Source organism: Danio aesculapii, chromosome 10, assembly GCF_903798145.1.
Source record: "Danio aesculapii chromosome 10, fDanAes4.1, whole genome shotgun sequence".
NCBI classification, from domain to species: Eukaryota; Metazoa; Chordata; class Actinopteri; order Cypriniformes; family Danionidae; genus Danio; species Danio aesculapii.
In genome coordinates, this window is record NC_079444.1 from 5,907,208 (window position 1) to 5,921,598 (window position 14,391).

General features: G+C 38.1%; 1 protein-coding gene across 1 annotated transcript; it reads right to left on the reverse strand.

Annotated features, from left to right (window-relative positions):
• Positions 1–3,681: 3,681 nt before the first annotated feature.
• LOC130236483 (uncharacterized) lies at positions 3,682–7,869 on the reverse strand. The gene is made up of 4 exons (XM_056467202.1): positions 6,910–7,869; positions 6,756–6,827; positions 6,182–6,304; positions 3,682–4,231 (listed from the first exon to the last, which is right to left on the reverse strand). The coding sequence occupies exons 1-4, from the start codon at positions 7,856–7,858 to the stop codon at positions 3,996–3,998; spliced, it is 1,380 nt and encodes a 459-aa protein (XP_056323177.1). The 5' UTR covers positions 7,859–7,869; the 3' UTR covers positions 3,682–3,995.
• Between the last annotated feature and the right edge of the window lie 6,522 nt (positions 7,870–14,391).

A 14,391-nucleotide genomic window follows, 5' to 3' on the forward strand; every position in this document is an offset into this window, starting at 1 on the left:
CACTAAATCAAAAAGTTACGAATTGCCGTGTTTGTATTTTATATAATATTGTTTCAGTCACACTTTATATTAAGGGTATAAAGTAATGCATTAGTTAAGCATTAATTAATGGGTAATTTGTTCACAATTAAGCATTGATAAAAAACAAAAGCAGTAATTATGCATTAATTAATCACAGGTAAACTTGTACAGCGCATCCGGAAAGTATTGCTAGAGCTTCACCTTACACATTTGTTTATGTTACAGCCTTAATCCATAATGGATTATCTTCATGTATTTCCTCAACATTCTACACACAATCCTCCATTATGACAATGTGAAAAAGAGATTTTGAAATTGTTGCAAATTTATTAAAAATAAAAGAGCTGTGAAATCAGATGTACATCAGTATTGACAGCCTTTGGCGTGAAGCTCTTAATGGAGCTCAGGTCCATTCTGTTTCCACTGATCATTCTTGAGATGTTTCAGCAGCTTCATTGGAGTTCACCTGTGCTCAATTCAGCTGATTGGACATGATCTGAAAAGGCATACACCTGTCTATATAAGGCTCCAGGGTTGACAGTGCATGTCAAAGCACAAACCAAGCATGAAGACAAAGGAATCATCTGTAGACCTCTGAGACAGGATTGTCTGGAGGCACGAGGCTGGGGAAGGATACAGAAACATTTCTGCTGCTCTGAAAGTTCCAATGAGCACAGCGGCCTCCATCATCCGTAAGTGGAAGATGTTTAACCAGCAGGACTCTTCCTAGAGCTGGCCGGCCATCTAAGCTGAGTGATCAGGGGAGAAGGGCCTTAGTCAAGGAGGTGATCAATAACCCAATGGTCACTCTGTCTGAGCTCCAGCGTTCTTCTGTGGAGAGAGGAGAACCTTACAGAAGGACAACCATCTGTGCATCTGGGCCCAGCCAGAACCCAGAACTAAATCCTATTGAACATCTCTGGAGAGATCTGGAAATGGTTGTACACCGCCGCTTCCCATCCAACCTGATAGAGCTTGAGAGGTACTGCAAAGAGGAACGGGCAACAATTCCCAAAGACAGGTGAGCCAAGCCTGTGGCATCATATTCACAAAGACTTGAGGCTGTAATCGCTGCCAAAGGTGCATCAACAGAGTATTGAGCAAAGCCTGTCAATACTGATGTACATGTGATTTTACAGCTTTTTATTTTTAATAAATTTGCAACAATTTCAAAAACTCTTTTTTCACATTGTCATTATGGGGGATTGTGTGTAGAATGTTGAGGAAATCAATCAATTTAATTCATTTTGGAATAAGGCTGGAACATAAACAAATGTGGAAAAAGTCAAGCGCTAGCAATACTTTCTGATGCACTGTAAATCAGGTTTAACTTGTTCACAATTATGCATCAGTTAAGCCTGAGCAAACACATAACTCCTGATTAAGAAGGTCGCTGGTTCGAGTCCCGGCTGGGTCAGTATGCGTTTCTGTGTGGAGTTTGCATGTTCTCCCCGTGTTGGTGTGGGTTTCCTCCGGGTGCTCCGGTTTCTACAGTCCAAATGCATGCGCTATATGGGAACTGATGAACTAAATTGGCCGTAGTGTATGAGTGTGTGTGAGAATGAGTGTGTCTGGGTGTTTCCCAGTACTGGGTTGCAGTTGGAAGGGCATTCACTGTGTAAAGCATATGCTGAGATAGTTGGCGGTTCATTCCGCTGTGGTGACTAAGGGACTAAGCTGGAGGAAATGAATGAATGAATGTTCTTTTCTTCATGTGCAGTTGTAATGATGAGCTGAACAGCAGGACTGACCCTCATTTAAATGCTCTATTTAAGGGGCGTGTCTCCTTTAAGACTGGGGCACGCCCACTGATTTGCATATGAAATGAGCATCACTGGAGTGCATGATTATGATTATGAATGACGAAGATGTGAAGAGTGATGAATCAGCATTATTGAGTTCAGCAGCTGATGTATTTTGATTTCTATATCACACACACACACACACACACACACACACACACACACACACACACACACATACTGGTTTATATGCTTAATGGGGACCATCTTTACAGTCATCACCTGTGGGGACCACCCTTTCTAAAGCTTGTAGAGATCTGAAAAAAATCAGGCACATTAATTATAGCATTACTAGCCTATACACGACTTCAAATAACCAAATTTATGAAGTAGTGATCTGACCATTGTTTGTGGGGACTTCCAAAAAATCGGATTAATGTGATTCATAGGGACCTCATATGAATATTATTTGCATAATACACACACATTACTGTGTGGTTTGTGGGGACCATGCACACACACATTTCTATATGATTTGTGGGGACCCTGCAAACACACATTCCTCTATGATTTGTGGGGACCCTGCAAACACACATTCCTCTATGATTTGTGGGGACCCTGCAAACACACATTCCTCTATGATTTGTGGGGACCCTGCAAACACACATTCCTCTATGATTTGTGGGGACCCTATTTTGCTAATGATAGGCATTTATATTAAGGGAATCTTCAGATAGCATTTGTTCATTGTCCCCAATGCATTTAATCTACAACCTAACATAATTGAAATTTTTATCTGTAGCACAAAAACTCAAATCTCAATTTAACAAATAATATTCTGGTGAGATGTAGTGAAGTCCTCAAACTGAGCCAGAAATGCAAAGCTTCACTCTCTTGCATAAAACACCAAGATTTGTTTCACAGACATGGGTTAGCCTAAGCTAGGACAATGTCTTAGTTAAATTATTTAAACAGCTTCTATTAAAATGCCTTAGAATAATGTTACTGTGTACATCTTAAAACAATGCGTTGGAACTGATTTTATTTTACAAATCCTTATTTTCTGTTACAGTTACAATAATAATTGTATAATTGTGAAAATTTTAAGGGTGTTCAGCCCCAGCAAACCACGCAGGATCGGCTACTACTTATTCACTTGATATTTAACACTACAATAAACTTCTAATTGAACTTAAGACATAAATTCAGACTAAAATAACTGAATTAAAAATTTATTAAGTTAAATTCAATATAAATGAAGTTAGACCTGACAAAAGTAAAAAATAAATAATAAAATAAAAACATAAAAACTTTGGGATAGTTCACCCTAAAATTTCAATTCTGTCATTCATCATAAAAAATCTTGTCATTCCAGTCCCCTGAGACATTCGCACATCTTCAGAGCACAAATTAAGACATTCTGAATGAAATCCAAGAGCCCTCTGACCCTCCATTGACAGTAAGAGTCATGAAACATGAGTCCATAACGAAACAAGAATATCCTCAAAACAGTACATTTCATCAGTGGTTCATTGAAGCTATGAGGGTTTTTTTGTGCACATAAACAAAAAATAATGACTTTATTCATAGGTTTCTTCTCTTCAGTATATAGTGCACATTCATGAACACTGTACACTGATGAACTGTATACTACGGATGCCCAAATGCAACTTTCTCTTTTTAAAATAAAGCATGGGGCATACATGATTGCTTAGCGCTCTTTGGAATGCACACCTTTAACAGACACAGAAGAGAAGAACCAAGTCATAATTTATGTTTTGTGTGCACAAAAGTATTCTCATAGCTTCAAGATGATCAACTGATGACTACTGTTGAGAATATTCTTGTTTTTTTTTCTGGACTCTGAATGTCTTATGATTCTTGGTGTCCATGAACGGTCAGAGGGCTCTTGCATTTCATCTAAAATATTTTCATTTGTGCTCTGAAGATGGATGGTATCAAGGGTTTAAAAACACTAGGAGGAATAATGACAAATTTAAAATTGGAGTGAACCATCCCTTTAATATCTTTAACACATACTTCCTTTTACAGATGTGAATGAACAAATACATCTTTGAAACACAGACCAACGCTCTTTGGCTTGTACATGACACACTATTGGAAACTTTTGCAGCATGTTTTTGAAAACCACAAGCTGAAATGGTCAAACAAAGTTATTCTATTTTTGTTAACTCTTAAACATACTTCCTGGCATGAACGATTATATTTATACTATTGTTTACTCTCCAATTTTTTTTTGTATGCTGTGATGCGATTATATATGTAAAATTTTACTGTCTTCCAATCGCGGTTCTTCAAAGCTTCAGGTTCAGCTCTCAGACATTTTTCACAATCCCTTTTTGCTGGGACAGTGCCAGATAAAATAAACGGCTTCAAGTGCCTTTCCACTGCCTGCACCTCAGGCTGCTGCCAAGGACTCTTCTGACTCTTCTTTTTGGTAGTTTTACCTTGAAGTGATCAGAAAACAAAAGAAATTAATAACAGTGAATGTCAGAATTCGACTCCTGTAATTAAAATTAATGTTAGCATCTATAGTAAAAGTAAAATGACAATGCAATACTATTTATAGGTAAATCAAATAGTAATTTTTTTACATTCAGTGACCTACCACGAAATGATTATTGGTGAAAAATGAAAAGACAAAATAGAAACAACCTCTATCTACTATCTACATTAATCCACTCAGTAAACTGGTTTAGTGGTTACTGATGTTTTAATTATTAAAACAACATTTAATTTTAGGCCCACTTAAAGCCCCTTACAGACATATTAACCAAGTAAGCCTATACACACACACCCAATGCTACACTAATCGAGATTGGTTACTACATCTACATATTGCTGCTTTTCTGGTCTTGTATACTTATTTGTATGTCAAGTTGGATAAAAGTATTTGCTAAGTGAATAAATGTAAATGTAATACTTTTCTGTCCTTTTTTGTTCTCTACTGCCCTAACTATTAATGAAATTGTGTTTATTTTCAAGCCAGACATTTCATTTGTGGATTTCTGAAGGATTTAAAAAGTTCTCTAAAGACAAGTAGCAGAGTGAATTAAAGGTGCAGTGGGTGATCATCTTCAGAAACATGTTTTGTTGTGCTGGTTAAAAGCCTCTTCACATTCCAATAGTAATGATTAAAGTAATTGATCTAAATGTATTTATATGTATTTTTATATTCTGGGAGAGGCATAAGACTAAAAAAATATTCATCTAATTAAATATTGTTGGGATGATAATTCCCATTATTCTGATAAGTAGCCCAAACTGTGTCAGCAAATGCAGATTTGTACAACTACGCAGCCGTTCACCCAGATCCGCTGATGTGCGTTCACGCAGGTCCTCGGTCACATGGACACGAGTGACAGCGGTAAAAACAAATGTTCTATACAACTTTAAAATTCCTGAATTAATATTGGAGTGAGGAAGGACGACATTATGGCTGAAGTATTTCTGTTAGACAGGTAATGTCCCATTTTAAAAGTATTTTAGTCACGCAGAGCTGATTGTGTTGTTATTAATAGTTTCTATGCACGGGAGTGTTATTCAGCCTCTGAAATCTTCCGGTGATAGACTGATGTTATCATTTTCAGTTTCATAAAGTCCTTTTACAGCATCGATAATGTAGATTTATATTTAGTTTAACAAAAGAACATCGGTAAACAGCACTATTCCGCCTAGCCTGCTTTACTGAGCTGAAGTTAAGTTTTATATTCATGTTGGGTCATTTTTGCACAATGACAGCCTGTGACGCGCTCCCTATACTGTTCACCGCTACTCTGAATATTCGCTCTGGGTTAGCATGCAAGTATGGCTTAGTAGTAAGCGTAATTACTGCATGCCACTGGACAACCACTAAGCATACAGTGGTCAGTAGAGAGTGGGACCAGCGATTCTTGCATGCATAAAATATTGCACATTATGACAATTTTTGATCGCAAACTACATAAGTGAAAACCTGCTAGATATGATACAGTTTCTCATTCAGAATTGTAGTATTATAAAGTACTTTAAAGTTTTCAAACTGGTGAATGACATGATCCAGTGGGTCTCTGTCATTTTTAATGTGCGCGTTCGTGACTTCAGAAGGCACGGCTCTGGACGGCAGGGGAGGAATTGTATTTGAAAGATATAATGCTAACCGGTTAGCATTTAGGCAGATCACCTACTGCACCTTTAAACGTGCAAATACATGTGTACTTGAATTTACAGCTGACACTGTGGACTGCAACTGATGGGTTTGAAATGATAAAGGCATGAAATACTTGTAAGCAATAAATGACAAATAGTAGTACTATTTTTATGTATTCATAAGGTGGCTACTGTTACATGTGGCCACTTCTCATTTACATTTATCTAAAAGCAACAGACATATAAAAGACAAAATGTAAAGAGTTCACCCTTGCAAGGCAGCCTCATAGCGCTGGCTCCAGAAGACATTCGCTGATCTGACGGAGTGCTTCTTTTGGGTGATGGTGACAAATTCATTTCGGCAGAAGGAAGGGCCACATCTTCTGAAGTTTCTATAAAAAATATTAATAGCTCAATGTTAAAAATATATAAATAATATAACGTGGTTTAACACTTATTGTAAAAAAGTCAAATAAACCTAATAATGTGATGTTTATTCATCAATGCAGATATAACTGAACTACACCTGCAAATGTCTTTGCTGTGACCATTGTCAAAAATAAGTTGATCCAACACAAGTGTGCAACAAATGTAAGTTTCTCAACCACAATTGCTAAAAAGTTCAATAAAAAAATTAAATAAAGTTTACTGCAAAACAAGCTGAAGAATAGCTTGACATTTGATTCATGCAAGTAGTTTTGACAAAAAAATTGCTAGTTCAACACACTGAAGCATCTTTAGTGCGGACTGATACTGGAACAATGTTTTTGCAAGTCAGGCTTTCGGTAGTCATGACAAAACTATTACTTCTAAAATGTAAGTGTATCTGACAGCAATACAGACCGACTACAATAGTTGAACAGTGTCCTTCCTCAATGTCATCTTCCTCATCTTCACAGTCAATTTCCACTTTTTCTGTGCAAGTTCAAAGAACAGCTTTACATTGGTAAAATGCTTGTAAATGTGGTATTTAAATGCAAGTAATAATAACACACACCATCAGGATCTATCCCCATTTCATCCAAGTTCTTGCCATGGAACTCTGCTAATCTTCCTTGCTCAAGAGCCATTAAAATCTTGCTGATCTTGGCAAGTTGCAGGGTCTTCTCTGGAAGTCGATAGAACTCACGATGAATTCTTATATCATGCCCAAGGAAGTTAGCCAGCTGGTCCATCTCGGTGTCCGTCATATTCAGCACAGTTGAAAGAGTAGCAGCATGCTTTCGCAGCCTCGTAGATGTCAGTGCCTTGGGACACTTTGCACCACACTGCTTTGCAAAGCCACGGAGACAGTCTGACCCACGGAAATGTGTCATGGCTTCTGGTCTAGCAAACATATAGGCATTGTCTTTTAAAACACCACAAGCCTCTCTCTGCTCAACAAGGAGTTCTAAGGAGCTCAACATTTTGGGAGTCAGAAGAATTGGAACCGGTCGACCACGCTTTCCCCTGGTGATAACCCTTGTGAAGTGTCTGCAGAGTTTTTTCTCCACTTCAGAGAGTGCCCAGTCCACGTCCTCATGAGGATCAGATATGTCTCTTGATAAAAACACAGACAAAGGCATGCTTGCTACCTCTCCTTCTCTGCGCCGGTTAAAGAGAATCATCTGGGCAAGACACACCTTTGCCAGCTCAACCCATGATCTAGTAGAGGGACTTTCAGACAGCAGGTTGAACCACTCATCTTGTGCTTGACTAAGAAAAGTATGCATTTTTTGCACGTCTTCAGTAAAAGGCATGAGAGTGGGCACATTCCACTTTGCCTCCCTGATATTCCTCAATGCAGTAGCCGAGATCACCTCATTCCACTTACTTGCATGGACCTCTTGAAACTCAGTGGTGTTCTTCACAAGCTGCTTGTCATTTGAGATTAAGCCTCGCGCTTTTAAGAGTTTGCTTGCTTTAACCAAGGAATTCCCAAGCTTATTTGCAAGTGATGGAATCATGAATTTGTCAGTTTCACTGTCATACCCACATGTATGCTTGACAGCTTTGACAGTCTCCATGTACTTGTTTGGATTTACACAATCTTCCAGTGTTTTTAAGCTGGTGACTCGCCTAGCATTGTGAATCAATCTGCCTAGTTCTCGCATCTTCTCCCGCACACCTTGTTTATTTTTATCTGACAGTCCACCTTTGTTCAACAAGTGCTGCCCAATTTCAGTAATTACTCTATCATTTTTTATTATATCGGTGATCGGGCCAGGATTCATGGCACTGATTACTCCCCACAGATTTTTGGTCATGTTTGAAGGGACAGGCCCAGTGTAGGTGCACATGGACTGAACACGGTTTTTTCCAGGTTTGGGAGAAACGGATTGCGGTTTAAGCCTACATGTGCGTATATGTCGCCACAAGACCTTTCTTGTAAAAAGTCCTTGACAATACGCACAATGCATGAAATCTTCTCCCTGCACTTTTTCGCGTGGTCGTTTGAATGGCACCAATTCCCCCTTTCCTGACTCCATAACACCAGCATTGTGAGAATAATTTCCTCTGTTGCGAATATAATCGAGCAGTTTTTTTCTCTCCTTAGAACACTTTGGAAAGCTTAGAGCTCTTGCCACATCAGATTCACTTGCATGTGAACTTTCCAGATGCCTTGCCATCTTTGCATAAGGTTTAGTGCAAAAGAAGCAGTAATGCCTCTTGTTGTACACTCTCTTCCCATCTTTTTTTCGGTATGCACTAACAACTACACTGTCTTTTGTTTTTTTACTTGAAGTGGGTTCTTCTGTTCCAGATGCTTCTGACACAAGGCCGTGAATTGTATCTGATGTTGTTGTGTCACATTCTGGGAAACCAGCAGAGCTAGATTCATCAACATCCAGTTCATCAACAAGCTTACATGTTGCCTGGTTTTGTGTAAGGCTAACATCGCTGTCACTTTCAGAGTTAGAATCTGGAACATAATTATCTGAACTCTCTGGAGTAGAATCAAAGAGCTCATCAGAATCCTGAAGATTTACATCTTTCATCTATACAAACGTGGGGGGGAAAAAGGTGGAACTGACAATTAATTGTTCAGTGTATTAACATACAGTATTATAATACAATATTTTCTGTTTTGGGGCAGTTCATTTGAGAGAACAAAAAAACATGCATTGCATCATTTCCTTTAACTATTGACTAATTGCGTTTTTCTGACATTTCATAATCAAATTGTAAAATGAGAATACATTACACTATTAACTCAGTGAATGCTAATAAAGATATTCTGATTGCAGCTCCAAGCAAAATCCCTGATTATTACAAAAAAGACATTGAGCGACCTTTGAATTTGAAAACTTACCAAGATACTTTTTGTCCGTCTGAGTTTTGGCACACTAATCTCATTTTCAATTTGATGCTGTCTCTCAATCTGTAAACAAGTATATATACGATTTGACAATACTCCAGTATTTGAGATTTTAAAATAAAAAAGCTGACCAGAGCTAAAAAAAAAAATAAAAAAAAATTAAAAATCATGCAAGGCCTTTACCTGTTGAGGAGACAGATCAGAAGCTTTACCCATCAGAGTTTCAGAGTGGAGTGAAGGGTCAGAGTCATCTGCTGCGCTGCTATTAGCGGCCATGCTAGTCATCTATAAGAGACCACATTAATAAGAGGAAATTTCAGAACATGGAAACACACCTCATGACTTCAGAAATATCATTGAGACAGTCGACTTCAGCTTAAACATTTATTCCTGTCTTGCGACTTCAGTCTGCGCTTACACACACACCCCTAAAGTAAATCATGCTTCATGAGGACCTCACACACACAATGTTAATAGTTACTTATGGGGACTAAATTCAGGCAAGTTAAACCAGTATGAACTCCAACTTCTGTTTGCGCTCACACACACCCCTTAAGTAAAACATGCTTCATGAGGACATCACACACACAATGTTAATAGTTACTTATGGGGACCAGATTCATCACAGTTAATGCACAAGGGTAAACTCCAACACACAGACTGAAAGTGTGTTGTGGGGACGTCGTGAGTGCAAAATTTAGAGTAACATCTAAGCCAGAAAAATAACTTGAGATGGACAAAACTGGCCTGAAACATTGCACTACCACTAACCTACTGGACACATGTTGCTAAACTGCTAAGCGTGCTAATTTGCACCAGATAGGAAGCAAAACATAGAAAAATAACAAGAAAACGTGACAAAACAGAAGGCAGACTTGAATCTTTAGCTATGAACGTGAATGTACCTGTTGAGGAGACCTTGCTGAATCAGAAGCTTTACCCATCTGAGTTTCAGAGTGGAGTGAAGGGTTGGAGTCATCTGTTGCGTCGCTATTAGGGGCCATGCTAGTCATCTATAAGAGACCACATTAATAAGAGGAACTTTCAGAACATGGAAACACACCTCATGACTTCAGAAATATCATTAAGAGACAGTCGACTTCAGCTTAAACATTTATTCCTGTCTTGCGACTTCAGTCTGCGCTCACACACACACTCCTAAAGTAAATCATGTTTCATGAGGACGTCACACACACAATGTTAATAGTTACTTATGGGGACTATATTCAGGCAAGTTAAACCAGTATGAACTCCAACTTCTGTTTGCGCTCACACACACCCCTTAAGTAAATCATGCTTCATGAGGACATCACACACAATGTTAATAGTTACTTATGGGGACCAGATTCATCACAGTTAATGCACAAGGGTAAACTCCAACACACAGACTGAAAGTGTGTTGTGGGGACGTCGTGAGTGCAAAATTTAGAGTAACATCTAAGCCAGAAAAAATAACTTGAGATGGACAAAACTGGCCTGAAACATTGCACTACCACTAACCTACTGGACACATGTTGCTAAATTGCTAAGCGTGCTAATTTACACCAGATAGGAAGCAAAATATAGAAAAATAACAAGAAAACGTGACAAAACAGAAGGCAGACTTGAATCTTTAGCTATGAACGTGAATGTACCTGTTGAGGAGACCTTGCTGAATCAGAAGCTTTACCCATCTGAGTTTCAGAGTCGAGTGAAGGGTTGGAGTCATCTGTTGCGTCGCTATTAGGGGCCATGCTAGTCATCTATAAGAGACCACATCAATAAGAGGAAATTTTAGAACATGGAAACACACCTCATGACTTCAGAAATATCATTAAGAGACAGTCGACTTCAGCTTAAACATTTATTCCTGTCTTGCGACTTCAGTCTGCGCTCACACACACACCCCTACAGTAAATCATGTTTCATGAGGACGTCACACACACAATGTTAATAGTTACTTATGGGGACTAAATTCAGGCAAGTTAAACCAGTATGAACTCCAACTTCTGTTTGCGCTCACACACACCCCTTAAGTAAAACATGCTTCATGAGGACATCACACACACAATGTTAATAGTTACTTATGGGGACCAGATTCATCACAGTTAATGCACAAGGGTAAACTCCAACACACAGACTGAAAGTGTGTTGTGGGGACGTCGTGAGTGCAAAATTTAGAGTAACATCTAAGCCAGAAAAATAACTTGAGATGGACAAAACTGGCCTGAAACATTGCACTACCACTAACCTACTGGACACATGTTGCTAAACTGCTGAGCATGCTAATTTACACCAGATAGGAAGCAAAACATAGAAAAATAACAAGAAAACAAGACAAAACAGAAGGCAGACTTGAATCTTAAGCTATGAACGTGAATGTACCTGTTGAGGAGACCTTGCTGAATCAGAAGCTTTACCCATCTGAGTTTCAGAGTGGAGTGAAGGGTTGGAGTCATCTGCTGCGCTGCTATTAGCGGCCATGCTAGTCATCTATAAGAGACCACATCAATAAGAGGAAATTTTAGAACATGGAAACATGCATGATAAATCTGATGAAGGTATAATTTGTGTAAACATTTTATCCATTTACCCAGGCATACAACGCCCCACTGTTTAGTGCCCAAATTAGTTTAAGACTGTACATAGTATAGTCAACAGACTTTCTGGCATTAAAAAAAGTAACCGACAAAGCATAATTGGAATAGGTTATATGAAATAATGTTATATTGATATAATAAAATTCTAATCTTTTCAGGCATCAAATTACTTGACATATTGATGAGCTATTGTGTATAATGCTGTGCAGCTTACTTGAGTTCTCCATGGGCAGTCATCTGATCCATAATCGTATGCAATTTCTTCTCCTTCTTTGATGTCTTTAATTGCAAATAAACAGAGATGTGGCTTTCCACTTACATCTATTTTCTTGACCTTACAATTTGGATGGATGTGGTCATCATTAACTATCCGTCCAAATGATCCATCATCCCTGGATGCATCGATGCTAAAAATATTACAAGATATGAAAAAGGAAAAATATAAGTGTTACGCTCTCATCACAAATCAGTGTATTAGGCCACATTTACACTGCAGGGTTCTGATTACACATGGGAAGGAAAAAAATGGGGTGCAGATCACATAAAAGCCACAAATGTGTAAGTATAGGAAAGAAGTGTCTTAGACTGGTTTAGGACCCAATTCATATGTGGAAAATAAATCAATTATAAAGTCAATGCATATCTTGATATTAATTTACTAACAAGCGTGGGCAAAACCATGTGCAATGTCATACATGCTATTTTTAGTGTGTTTCACTAAATGTAGTGTAAAACGCACACATTGTATATGGTCACTCTTTAAAGAAATAAAATAAAATAAATAACTTGGAACTAATCAAAACTAGCAGTGAAAATGAAGCCTTTTTAACTACAGTATAGCACATGGAATATTGCTTAGGTGCACGTGATGTCTTACCACCATGTTTTCCCTCTCCATTTAAACTCAAACATGAAAATGGAACAAGACGGGTGATAAATTTTTCTCCTCCTCTCCAGCTCAGCATTATTTATAAACTCCCCTCTGTATTCGACTACAAAATCACCTTTGCAAAATGAACCTTTTGCAAATAGCCCACGTCCTGCAAAAACAAACATTTTCACAAAAGGGAAAAAAGAAATTAATCTTGCAGATAAAGGATGGTAACTGCACGTATAGTAGCTATACATAGTAGCTTATTTAAAATAAACTGTAACCAGGTTTCTAGTTAACATACCCAGATGCTTTTCCACAGAGCCACAGCTGTGCACAGTTTTGTTACAGCCAGCTCAAACTCAAGCATTACCAACTTACCTTTCACAGCATTGATGTATTTTATTTCGAGTTTTGATTTGTCATTCCTTGCAACAACATGATGCATGGCATCTTTAAGAGGGGGTACTCGCGGTGCCATTTTTAACTGGGAGAAAAAAAAAAACATTTTTACAAAAAAATTACACTGTGAATATATACAATCAGAATTAAACGCATTCAATAATCAGATAGTAACATTGTCATGCAACTGGTCATTCCCATTATCATTAATCTATATGAAAGTTTAGCAAATTCCAACACAATTCCAGCTTTCTAAGGGGATCAACACACTAATTTAACTCTTTTACTAATTAACCTTCGGGCTCTAATCTCTCACAAAATGAAAATATGTTACTTTAGGTAAATTAGCCTTGCAAAATAATTTAATTACTGATCTGGACCATAACCTAAGTAAAGGTTAACACTAATCATTTACTCATCTCGTTTTAACGTTAAGTTTCATTTAATTACTTTGACACATGTCCAGTTAATCAATGTGGGGGAAAAAACACAGTATTGTTATAGTTTTTGACTTACTAATGTTTAATGTTATTTAACACCACAAATTGTGGCCTAATAAGAAAGATAAAATTGTATTAAAATTAACCTAGACAGAAACAAACTTAATATTAACAGAATCAATTCAATATGGCAATCAGACAGACTAACGACTGAAGTACTAAAGTTTTTCAGTGAAAAATAAATCTTCATTAACTGTATCATTATGCAATGGAGAAGTGTAAAAAAACAATAATTTGAAATAATTTCAGGCCACATGTGGCATTAGCTTCCAGTGCTAATTAGCGCTAAGCTAACTAGCCTCCAACGTATGTAGATCTAACATTAGTTAAACTTAAGTCATTTACGTTTAATTTGCACTTACCTTGTATTTTATATTTCCCACTGCAAAACTTCGGTGTCAAATGTTCTTCTCAAATATTCTTCCATCGAATCTCTCATGAATCTCTCCGTCTGTGTAAGCCCCAATTAACACTTCACTTACATCGAATTGCTGTCGTACCTAATGAGGACCCGGAAGTGGGCGGTACCGACCATATATAGAAAATGTGTGTGAGGAGAAGCGAGTGCAGTAACGGTCAAAAAAATTGGGGGCGCAGCGGAGCTCTCCCTTCACACACCAACAATCAGTCATAGACGTGTAATATGGGCCAGAGCTGAAACTCCACCCAGCACCTTCAAAACAGCTCCTCTATTCATTTATATGGCTCAACCTTGTGGGGACCTGATTTTTGGTCCCCACAACGGCAGAGGTCCCCATGGCGTGACTGTGTAAACAGATTCATGTCCCCACAACGTGATGATTACCAGAACACACACACACACACACAC